The sequence below is a fragment of the Larus michahellis genome, chromosome 9 (assembly GCF_964199755.1).
Source record: "Larus michahellis chromosome 9, bLarMic1.1, whole genome shotgun sequence".
Taxonomy (NCBI): domain Eukaryota; kingdom Metazoa; phylum Chordata; class Aves; order Charadriiformes; family Laridae; genus Larus; species Larus michahellis.
Window position 1 is genome coordinate 28,183,401 of NC_133904.1, and position 11,536 is coordinate 28,194,936.

At 38.5% G+C, this 11,536-nt stretch overlaps 1 protein-coding gene across 4 annotated transcripts in view; it reads left to right on the forward strand.

The window, feature by feature from the left end:
• LRCH2 (leucine rich repeats and calponin homology domain containing 2) overlaps positions 1-10,634 on the forward strand; it is a 47,767-nt gene extending 37,133 nt beyond the window's left edge. For 2 of the 4 annotated variants that reach the window (XM_074599698.1, XM_074599700.1), the window contains 7 exons: positions 2,569-2,613; positions 3,060-3,110; positions 3,995-4,052; positions 6,113-6,225; positions 7,329-7,466; positions 7,736-7,813; positions 8,979-10,634. In XM_074599698.1, coding sequence (XP_074455799.1) covers positions 2,569-2,613; positions 3,060-3,110; positions 3,995-4,052; positions 6,113-6,225; positions 7,329-7,466; positions 7,736-7,813; positions 8,979-9,098 — 603 coding nt within the window. In that variant the 3' untranslated portion in view covers positions 9,099-10,634. The remainder of the gene's footprint in view (positions 1-2,568; positions 2,614-3,059; positions 3,111-3,994; positions 4,053-6,112; positions 6,226-7,328; positions 7,467-7,735; positions 7,814-8,978) is intronic. The other 2 variants (XM_074599699.1, XM_074599702.1) reach the window with 1 other exon arrangement.
• Positions 10,635-11,536: the final 902 nt, after the last annotated feature.

Consider the following 11,536-nt stretch of genomic DNA (forward strand, 5'->3'; position numbering starts at 1 on the left):
AGACAGATTTCAGCCTTGAGCTCTGTGCTGGAAGCAGGTACCTGAAGCGCATGACATACAGCTATGGACATGTCTCAAAAGTAAATTAAGCAGGCTGTATCAGTAACAAAAAATACTGTATCACTGATAGTTTCATTTGCAAAAAACAAGGCAATAAGCAAGTGAAACAAAGTCTGTCTTCTAAGGCAAACTGGGGGGAAAAAAAAAGGTACCACTGCTGTTGTAAGAAACCAGTGAAAATACAATTCATACAGTGTCCGTGTTTTCTTGGCAAAAAAGCGCATCGAATGATTGTATCTGTACTGCCAAACATTAAAGTCTTAAGAATACATGCCAAATTACTGCAAGGGGCGTATTAGAACAGGGAAAGTTTACTTGGATCAGCATCCAGAAGTATTTATAGAGTATCTTTGTGTTGTATATTTTTATTGTGCAGTTGTATTGTGCAGCAGAAGGGTAGGAGAATGCCTGCGAGAATCGGAACTCCTTTTCTCCTTTTCTTGTGGCATTGCACTGAAGTCTTGCTGGAGCCTGAACTCTTTTGTGGCATTAAGTATGTGAAAAGAATCTTATCATTGAAGACAATTTTATCAAACAAAATGCCTTCCCCCTGCCCCCACCCCGGGAATAGTTTGCAGTTGTTTTGGATCCTGGCTACATCCAAGCTGAAATTCTTGTTAGCATATCCACAATGGAAAAGAATTACTACGTGCTAGCTTTGATATGGCTAATTATGGTGGAAAAACATGAACACTGAACTGGCCAAAGGCCTGTAAAACAGAAGCCAGCAGCGGAGCTCTGCAGGGCATAGAAAATCAGACTTTGCCTCATCAGCTGCCAAAGTAATATATATCCCTGTACTGCAAACATAAAGGAAATAAACCCAAGAAGAGAAAGATCCAGTCATGGACATATGTAATAGGTCTCTGTCTGATTCCTGATATGTAATAGGTCTCTCTCTGCTCCATTCATAGCTTAAAAAAAACCAAAACAACAAAAACAAACAAAAAAACCCCCTCAACAACAGAAACAAACAAAAACATCAACCCAAACCCCCTCAAAACAAACAAAAAACCAAAACCACCAGAAAACCCCCCAAACCAGAACAGAATCCCATAAACCAACAACTGACGCTTTATTCAGTCGTGTGTTTAAGTTGCCCAGAAGATGAAGGGCAGTAGGGTGGCTACCAAAGCTGTGTTGGTCCTGGACCCTGGATCTCAAGAGAGATGCTGTTCACCGTTGTCAGCATCATCCATCCTGTAGTTCAAAAAGCTGTTGAGAATTCAGTGCTCTAAAGCTGTTCAGTTTCACAGTCTCGCAGTGCTCAGGTAGAACTTGGAAGAAGGCAAGCATCTCCTACGCATAACTAATAAATACAGCTTTCTGTTGCAGAGCTGTCTAAGTTTGCATGTTTGTTTAATATTAAAGAGCATAGTTGCAAGTCAGGTTTTTCTTCCTTTTTAAGAAATTCTTCCAACTAAAACCTATATGTACCCCTAGAAGTCAGATCTTTGAAGGGCAGCCATCCTTCCAGTCCCAAGGTTAGTCTCTTAATTTAGCCTGTGTTATACCAAAGATGGGTTGCCCAGCCTCATACACACAACATTTACTGGAGTTGTGTAGTGATGGATCTTTTTAATTCTAGCTGCATGTTTTTTCCATTTTTTGTACGCTTGCTCTGCAGACAATGAAATAGGCTTGTTTTCTTAAATACCTCTTTTCTAAATTTCTTCCTTCAATCGCTCCAATTCCTATACTTCCAGGGTGATCAGGCAGTGGGACAGCGATGAAGGCATCACGCAACAAATCAGACAGCTGTGGAAAAAGTGCTGGTCTTAAATAGATGAAAGGATGTGATCAGGCTTTGAAGCTGTAAAGGAAATATTGATTTCTATTTTTTTGTTGTTAATTTAGGTTTTTTTACAATTGCAGGTCAACTTCTCAAAGTGTAAGCAATCTTAGTTACATAACCAAATATATTGGAGCAGTAAGTTTCATGGGTTGCATAATTTTTTCTAACAAATACTGCTTGTAGCAGTTTGTTAAGATGTTTTCACTTGGATCAACTTTTGTATCAGAGAACGGTTTGGGTTGGAAGGGACCTTAAAGCCCACCCAGTGCCACCCCCTGCCCTGGGCAGGGACACCTCCCACCAGACCAGGTTGCTCCAAGCCCCGTCCAGCCTGGCCTTGAACCCCTCCAGGGATGGGGCAGCCACAGCTTCTCTGGGCAACCTGGGCCAGGGGCTCACTGCCCTCGCAGCAAAGAATTTCTGCCTCAGATCTCATCTAAATCTCAACATGCAGTCAGAGTTATCTAAATAGGGTAAGAGCATATTTAGTTTTAAAATGCTCTTATCCTTCATCAACATAATGAAGATTTTGACTCTCCTAGGAACTAGATGTTCCTTTTCTGTTTTACTTTTTTTGCTCCTTTGATTCTGTAACATGTGTTTTTTCTCAGCAGCTTCACCAGTAATAAGTAACATCTGAGTGATATCGAGCCATTTAGTTCAAATGAAAACCATACTTCCATTTTAAAGTAATAATTGTGTGTCTTTTGCAGTATAAGTCTTCCAGAAAGAGTTCAAGTGGAAATGAAAATGATGAGGTGAGAAAAAGCAATTGTGTAAAATGTTTAAGAAAATGTTTTACTTATTTGTCTCTTATGAACACCTATGAGCCACAGAACTGGAGGGTATCTAGAGTCGACACAAACAAACTTTGCATTCTAAAGCCGTATGGAAATAAGTATTATACTCCCTTATTGGAAAAAAGTCATCAAGATTGTGTACTGGGGAAAAGTAGGACATTTACTTGCTTTGGTAATAGAAAAGTTAATTTCTCTACCAAGCAGAGGTAATGTAAAAGTAATATTCAGCAGAAACAGTGAACGGTGTTTCCTTGACTTAAGTGTCTTTAAATTTAGTTGCTGCCAGTTTGTCACATACTTGACAAATGTTGCATGTCTCACGTATTGTGTATTTCATAATTTCATGTTTCTCGTTACATCATAATTTTCATTTTTATAATTTCGTCTCTTTGATTTCTTTTTAGCAAGACAGTGATAATACTAATGTGTCCCCACAGTCTCCTGTGTCGTCTGAGGTACAAGTTTGTGGTTTTGTTTTTCATTCAACGAACATTTCTTTGTGCGCATTGCTTGTCACCAGGTTTCCCATGCAGATACAGAGCTGTTAGTTGCCTTTGAAACCACAATTAGAAATATTTCATCATCATAAAAATTCAAAAATAGAAACTAGAGACAGATGCTGCAACTTATTTCACCTTTGTAACTGTCTGATCTCTCCGTAGATTTCTTCTTTTTGACTGCTGCATGGAAAGCTGCATTGCTTTGTCTCCGTTATTTTTCCTAATGAAAATAGCTAATAAAACAAAAACAAAATTTACCATACTTCGTAGGTGTCCCATGCACTAGCCATCCAGAGAATTTTAAGTAAAACTTGTGGTTTTAGTATTTTCTATACCACGGGGAACCCAAAGGTGCTGAGAGGTGTTGGAGAGTTTCATCCTCTTGGTGCTGGCGGTGGCTTTTGCGGTGCAGCCCTGCAGCTCCGCTCCCTGCCTGGGCCCTCCGGCCTCCGGGGAAGGCACACCAGGGACTATCGGCACTTCACCTGCTGGAGCGGAATGAGAACCTCCAAATGCAGTGAAACCAGTTGAAATAAGGGTCTCTCGTATACATACCAAATTACGGAGTGCAGCTCTTTTTAGATGGTGAAATGAGAAATACCTTTTCTGCATAACTGAAAGTAAATATTTCCTTTTCTTCCTCAGTAAGATAATTTTATCTGCATTTAGTGAGGTTACTTTCATTGCATTTATTTTATACTGTCCACTTCAAAAGAGCATGTTACAGTTAAGCAGGACTCAGTTTTCTTAGGCAAGAATAATTTCAACACTGTCTTGATGGGAACAAAAGTCAGTTCTTCTAATGAATAGAAGAAAATTGATGTTCTCTCTTTTAACAGGATTACGAAAGGACGGATGGTAACATTCATGGTCCGTTTGGTCTCAAACCAAGGTCAGGTAAGCTGCTGTTCTCTAACATAGCATGATAGATCAGATGTTTATTTCCCAGGCTGGAAGAGATGGTAAGGACAACAGATGCATGAACTGGAATGAATATGAAGCTGCACAGTGTACTTATCATAAGGCATAGTGCTGGGAGAGACACAGGCAGCTGCTTTGGCAAAGGAATAATTGAAAGTTCCCCAAGTTGGACAGTGATTTATTTTTTTAATTAATTTTAATTTTTTTTCCCCTGCTGATTTATTTTGTGCTTATTTAGTCACTGTCAAAGAACAGGGAAACAGCACACAATTGTTCTCTAGATCTGATGGCTGAGGTAGGAGGGTTTCAAGACAGGCAGGTTTTTGTAATTTGTCCTGTGAAAGGATGCCCTGGGCAGAGCTTTGCCAGGAGGTTTGTGGCTTAGTACTTCTTCGCACCCTGACTCTTCCAGGACTGCCATACCCTCATAAGAAAGTTGTGCTGTCTAAAGCAGACTTTTGGTCCTCTGAAATCTGGGTAGAAATAACACAATTTATTTTCTTTGCAGTTACAGTATTCTTTTTGTTACAATATTTTTTTTTTCTGTGCAAGTGTCTATGAATATTGGATATCAACAGTCTAAAACACAGTTTGGAAAAGCCATTGTGCAATCCTTTTTCCAGTTAATACCACTCTTATCTGGTTTTAAGGGAACAATCTTCATGTAAATTTACTATGAAAGAATGATCTCATCTTTTTAGTCTAATTTCATTCTGTGTTTATGGTAGCAAGGCTTGACCTCCGTAATGCTGGCCTGTGAGCCCTTAGGAGCAGAGTACGTCTGGCCAAGGTCATGCACGTGGCTCCTTCAGGGCCCTTCAGGCCCTTGAGATTTGTAAGCAGTTGCATGAAACTCCTGTGCCAGCCTTGGTTAGGTTAGTCGCATGTACCAGGACATGCCTTGCTGGGATCGTTAAAGGGCTTCAGCTATCCACATCCCTGGCTGGGGGAAGGCGCAGACTGGATAGGAGGGAAGAGGCTTGGTGGGACTTTCCAGCCCATCTTTTCTCAGCACGGTCGTGGGCTTCCTCGGAGCTGCTGCCAGCTCGCGTCGGTGAAACGGCAGCACCCCTTTCGCTCAGTGCTAGGAAAGCAAAGGGTGTCTTGTTTCTTCGTTACAAGCCAAAGTCGTTACGGTTTTAGATGCTTCTATAGATACTGTCAGTGACATGGAATTGTGTTTTTCTGTATGCAAACTATATACTCTCATAATATATAAAATCAGGGCAGTGATTTCAGGAGTATCTGTATAAATTCTGTTACTTTTGATTGTTAGATCTCTCGCTAAAATCCAAACTATTAGAAACAGTATAGAAAGTTCTGAAGGTGTAACTATTGATTTTTTTTTTTTTTCTCAAAAGCATGGAATAAAATACTTAAGGATACGGTGGTATTGTAACCAAAGAGTGTTTATTTGCCAGTGTGCTATAAAATAATAGAATTGTTGACAGCTTTCTGACCATAAAGAATAGTAAAGTGAATGTAATTATTTAACAGACCTCCTTTTTAAAGAACAACTCTGAACTTGTAGATGGGATGTTTCATGTTTTTTCAATTAGTTCTTTACTAAAAAAACACTGCACCTGTGCATATGCACACCTAACACAGGCACATATGTGCCTGTGTGTCTGTATATATATTTTATGTCTTTCATTGTAAGTTTTGTCAGAGTTCTGTCCTTTTTTTTAGCCTCCGCAAAGATGTCATATTGAATTAAAAGTAAAATACAATGAAAATACTTTCAAAGCTAGATTGCAAGATACGCTTGGAAAAGTGCAAACGGATACTTGAATGATGAAGTCAATTCTGTCTCCATATTTTCTAGTTTTATATATTTGCATTTAAGTAAGATGATCTGTGTATTTTATTTGGAAGATAAGTTTCATAGACAGCATGTTTTCTGTCAGGATACTTAAATATATTTGTTTGGAAAAGTTCTGCAGCTTCTTTCACATTTTTATCCTTGGCGGTAGATTTTTAGTCATAGCGCTTTTTTAATCTGAATTCTGAAAACTAACTTCACTAATGTTGAATAGCTTTCAGCCGTGCATCTCGCCCAGACTACGGTGCAGTGGATCCTGGATTTACAATGAGGAGAAAAATGGAGCATTTAAGAGAAGAAAGGGAACAAATACGACAGCTTCGCAATGTATGTACCATTATTTACTGTTTGGGTGCAGCACGCTTAGTTTGCTGTGTACCACAATTTAAACCTTTAAAATAAAGGCCTGCCAGTCATTGCAGCTGTACAAGGGCATCTCTAGTGATATTTTGTCCTGAGGAATTTCACGTAACGGGCTACACTGGTCCTATTTTTGGTCCAACCAAGATACTAACCAGGAACTAAATGGGTTTTTAGCTGGAAAATTAAGTGAAATGAAAAATGAATATTTTTTTGTAAGGTTTCTGAGTTTTTAGGTTTTCCTAGGGAGCTAGTAAGTCTGTCGGTGTTTGCTGCTGTGTGACCTGAGATTTGAAGGAAGATGCTCATAGTCTTCTGAATGGCCAAATGGTTTTTGAGTGTAGAAAGTTGCTGTAGGTTATATGCTACTGAATGGGATCTGAATTTCAGACTTCCGGTACGTTGTTTTCTGTATGGTTCTGATCTCAAGATATTTCACAGTTATAGTTAACTGTAAATCGTAGCAGCTCTGCTTGCTGGGGCGGTACTGATTTGGGGTGTGACTTCTCTGAAGGCTGTTTGTGCCTTGTCTGGGTCACTTCTGGCTGGTTGCTGGGGTGGGAATAAAACAAGTGGGGACACTTCGTGGCCACCCTTTCCTTGGCTGTCATTCATGCTGTCATCGCATGAATGACAGAGCCATGCCCAAAGTGGTTGTGTTCCCTTTTCCCCCCTGACTTCTCCTAGTAAAACTGTGTGTGATTTCAACCCGCAAATTCTGCACATTAACAGCTAATGGGGTATTCAGCCTACCATTCCTGTCCTTAAATTTCCTATTATGAATGGTGAGTTCATCGTCTGGCTTTGAGAGCTATGTATCGTGGTAGTTGTTGGCTGAATGTCTTTTGCAATGCGTGTAGCTATGTCATTACATTCCCTTTTGCTTGTTGGTTTGGGTTTTTTTTAAGGTTAGTGATAAAAGGATATTTGTACTCAGAGCGTGATTGACTCCATTTACGTAATTTTATTATTAAAATGTCCCTTTTAAATGGAATGCTTTTCAATATCCTGAATTTTAAATTAAAAACTAGCTAATGTTGACAGTAACTTACTTCTGAACTTTTTAATAGAATCTTGAATCAAGGTTAAAAGTAATTTTGCCAGACGACATCGGAGCAGCATTGATGGATGGAGTGGTTCTTTGCCATTTAGCCAATCACATACGGCCACGCTCTGTTGCCAGCATTCACGTACCATCGCCAGCAGTGGTAAGTCATTTATCTCACTTTTGTTGCCTCTTATGTGAAAGCAAGCTTTTGAAGTTCAATCCTAAAACATCATGAATCATGTTTACCACATTAATTGGCTGCATTCCTCACTTTTTTCTGCAAAAAAAAATAGTAATGAAACAAGGCTCGGAAGTGTAGTTTAAGAGCTGTTTTCATAGAATTTGCTTTGTGTTTTAGCAACTGTTACTGAATTTGCATCAATCCTTCACAAATGTCTGACGGAAGATCTAACAATCCTGTCTTTACAGCCTAAACTCAGTATGGCAAAGTGCCGAAGAAATGTTGAAAACTTTCTTGACGCTTGTAAAAAATTGGGCGTTCCACAGGTATACCAATTGCTTTATTGACTTACTATTAAAGCCACAGAAAATGTCAGCAAATACTGAAGTTGGGTTTTTGGGGGGGCTTAATTTAGGGGGCAATAGTTATTATAACACTGACCAGGAACTTGAAGATCTGAAAAGAAGTTCCATTTCTGGCCTGTGGCATGAACTTCAGGAAGATAATTTATGGGTTTCTATTCTGTTCTTTATAGTAAAAATAATGCTGACTTCCTTGTAAAATCAATTGTCTAAGCAAAAGAACTGATGCAAGAGAATGGTGGTGTGATATTGGAAAGTCTTGAGTTTAGCAACTCACCTAGGCATGAATTTCAGTGTCTGCCTAGGAAGAATAGTGCAATTACAGAAATATGTAGCCTAACTGATTATCTATCTCTTTAGCGTGGCTGTAGTTGCAGCCCATTATTCATGCTTCTGTTGCCCAAGTTCATCCTCTTGCTTGCCCTTATGAGGGGGAAAAAAAAGGCTAAAGATCAAATCATTTCCTGCATATTACAAGAGACAAAAAACTCCCTTGACCCTTTTTAGTGGAACAAGAAAATTAGTTCACGGATTTAGAGGCCTGGGGTGCTGCTCTGCCACAGTTTCTATCTAGTGTGGAGCCACAGCCCCTTCAGAAGTCAGAGATGCCAAGATTTCCCTTCTCCGTACACGTAACACCAGCTGTCAGCTGGGGAAATGGTCTGGCGTCTGCTGAGTTTTGAAACGGAAAGGTGCCTTTCTTGGGGAATGGCTCGTTACTGGGACCCAGTTTATCAGCACTTCCAAGTTTTCCCAAGGGGAAAACTGGTAATAAGGCTACAAAAGAAGGGATGGTGGGAGTAGGCCACTGAGCCGACGGTGCCCATCAGCCTGTTTATATGTGCTGCTTATGGAAACCAACAGTGTCTTTGGCTTTATGAAATTAGCAGGTTTTTATGTATCTTCTGATGTTGTCATAGTTTTAACACTTTTAACAGCTCTTAGATATAATTAGTTTCTGACCATTTTGTTACTGTAGAGAGCCACATACGAAATTGAAGGCCAAAGATACCTTCTATGCAAGTGTCTTTTAGTGATGTATGCGTGACTTCAGAGAGAACGTGTTTGTTGCCCACGTTGGGAGAAAAAAATGACCGAACCTTGATACACGTACCGCTTTATTTTGCAGGAGAGACTTTGCTTGCCTCATCACATTCTGGAGGAAAGGGGTCTGGTGAAGGTTGGCCTCACAGTTCAAGCTCTGCTTGAATTGCCGACATTGAAAGTATCTCAGCTTTCCTCCATGTGACGTGACTTCTTGAAGGCAGACAGTTTACCATTCCATCTGTCCGTTAGATTGCTCTGAAGCAGTTCAGCTTCCTCCGTGGGAACATCCAAGCCATCAAAAACTAGTATCTGTCCAGATGCTGTGGAGAGCCTTACTTTGGAGTTGTATGTGAAAACCTTGGAGTCAGCTGACAGTTATAAGAACACAATTATTCTTTTTTTTCTTTTCTAATTGGATGCACAAAGAGATTGCGGTAGCATTAGGTTCTCTTTCCCGTTAAGTTAAAAGCTGCCATTTAACAGCTCACAGTGTTACAGTTAAATGCTGGATTTCTGTTCCTACATTGAAAATGTTGTTTGAATTTTTTTCAGAAGTACAAAGCACGCCTTCCCCCTTTAATCTTTCCAGTCAATCATTTGATTTAAAGGTAAGACAAAAATGTAGCCGTGGTATGATGGTAAAAATGCGAGCGACTGATCACTTTTAATCCACTTTCACTCTCTCGGAAAGCTTGATATTTGCGTTCTTTATTTTTTGCACTCCTGATTGTGACTTACACACTTCTAACATTGCCAGTATTTACTCTGAGTGTCTGGTGATTACACAAAGCAGTGTACAATGGGAAAAGGACACATTTTATTGAGTTATTTCCAGTCTTCTAGGTTGGTGCCAAATATTTTTTCTTTCAGTTGTACTGTAGATTGTTTACATGTGAAGTGCCTGTGTAATTGATAACTCTTAATAGTCTTAAGCATTTTTGAAATTTCTTTGTTTAAAATAGATAAAATGGAAATTTTTAAATATTTTAATAGTTTTTTGTAAAATCAGTACGTGAAGATTTAAGTAATACTTCACATTTTTCATGTTGGGTGTTTTAAGTTTGTTGCACAATCTAATTGGTTATTTTGTTGTCTAATAATTAGAAATTACTGTAAATACTTTTTATTTATGATATTTAATTTGATAATACCTAATCACTTTTGGTTTAATGTATTGTTGGACAAAAAAGTTGTCTACTTTTCTTTGGTTTTGACAAATATACATGGTGAGACATGAGGACTAGTGATGCACACAGAGTTGTTTGGGACATTTTGATAAAACTGCCAAAATCTCAGGTTTACGCTGTGACTTTCAGGATAATGTGTAATATTGCTCCTGATCTCACATTACATTTTTACAACAGGTATATCCATAATTTAGTTGAGAAAAATCAGTGTTTATCTTTTTAGTGTTTACGGGACTTATTGTGTAATTTACCGAAGTGTGGCATAGCACACAAATCAGTTTGTACAGACGTCACTGTGCTGAGACATTAGACTTTTCTGGATAAATGTGAAAAATTTCCACTGCGGTGGGTTTTTTTTGAGATGTTTGAGTTTATGTATTTGTTTGCTTCTGCAGAAATTCTCTGTGTTTTGAGAATATTCTGAAACCATGCACAGTTGAGTTCTTCTCCGAACGAGTTGCAAATAATTTCATAATTTTAGTAATAAATCTGTTTGCATTAGTTTGTTCTTCGTGAATAGGCAGTTCAATTAAAAAAAGTTCTGACTGTCACAGATTTTTTTTTTTTTTTTATTTCAGGCTAAGCTAATTTTGGTTGAGGGATATGTTTGCCAAGCATGTAACGAGATTTGATTCTGTTCTTTCCAGTTGATGGAGACCCCATGTAATATAATTCATAAAAGAATGAGGGAGGGGTATTGTTCACTCCCTGCTTCATTCACTGTAGTCCTTAAAATCAATAGCTGAGTAGACAAATAACCTTTTTTTGATGACAAGATTTTTTTTTTTAAAAGATACATTATTTTTAAATCCATTGAAACAAGCTGATTCATGTATAAAAGTTAAAACCCACTATTATTTATTTAGTGTTTTCTTACAATACAGCTCGTGGAGAGGCTGGTGTAGAACTTAATTTGCAAAGTCCTAGGTGTAAGTCTTAGGTTACATAAATACTTGTCGAAGGAAACTGAATTGCTTTGACCTTTGAAACACGGTATTTCAAATCTCACTAATTGTTTTTTAAGTCATTCACATAATAGTCATTTTAACGATTTCAATATCTATTTTTCATCAAGGGCGGTATCTGAAAAGTCATGCTAAGACTAAAATGAAAAAGTACTATAATTCATTACCAAAATGCTTGTTGTATGCTACACTTGAAGAACAACCATTCAAGAAGAATAAGTCATTGTCTCTCCATTCCTTGCTACGGTACTTGACAACAACCAAGTTCTCTTTCAGTGCGTTAGCCGCAGAGCTGCTAACTGTAAATTGTCACTGTCAGTTACGTGGTCTAAACTGATCTTCCCTACTATGTCATTGTCATGGTTAAATATGTTTTCTGATCTTAAAGTAACCTTTCTCCTACTAGACCTAAATTTATAAAGTTGTATCACAGTGTAAAGATTAAGAATTCCCTTGGTGTAGCATGCCAGTTTAACTTTTTTTTAGGC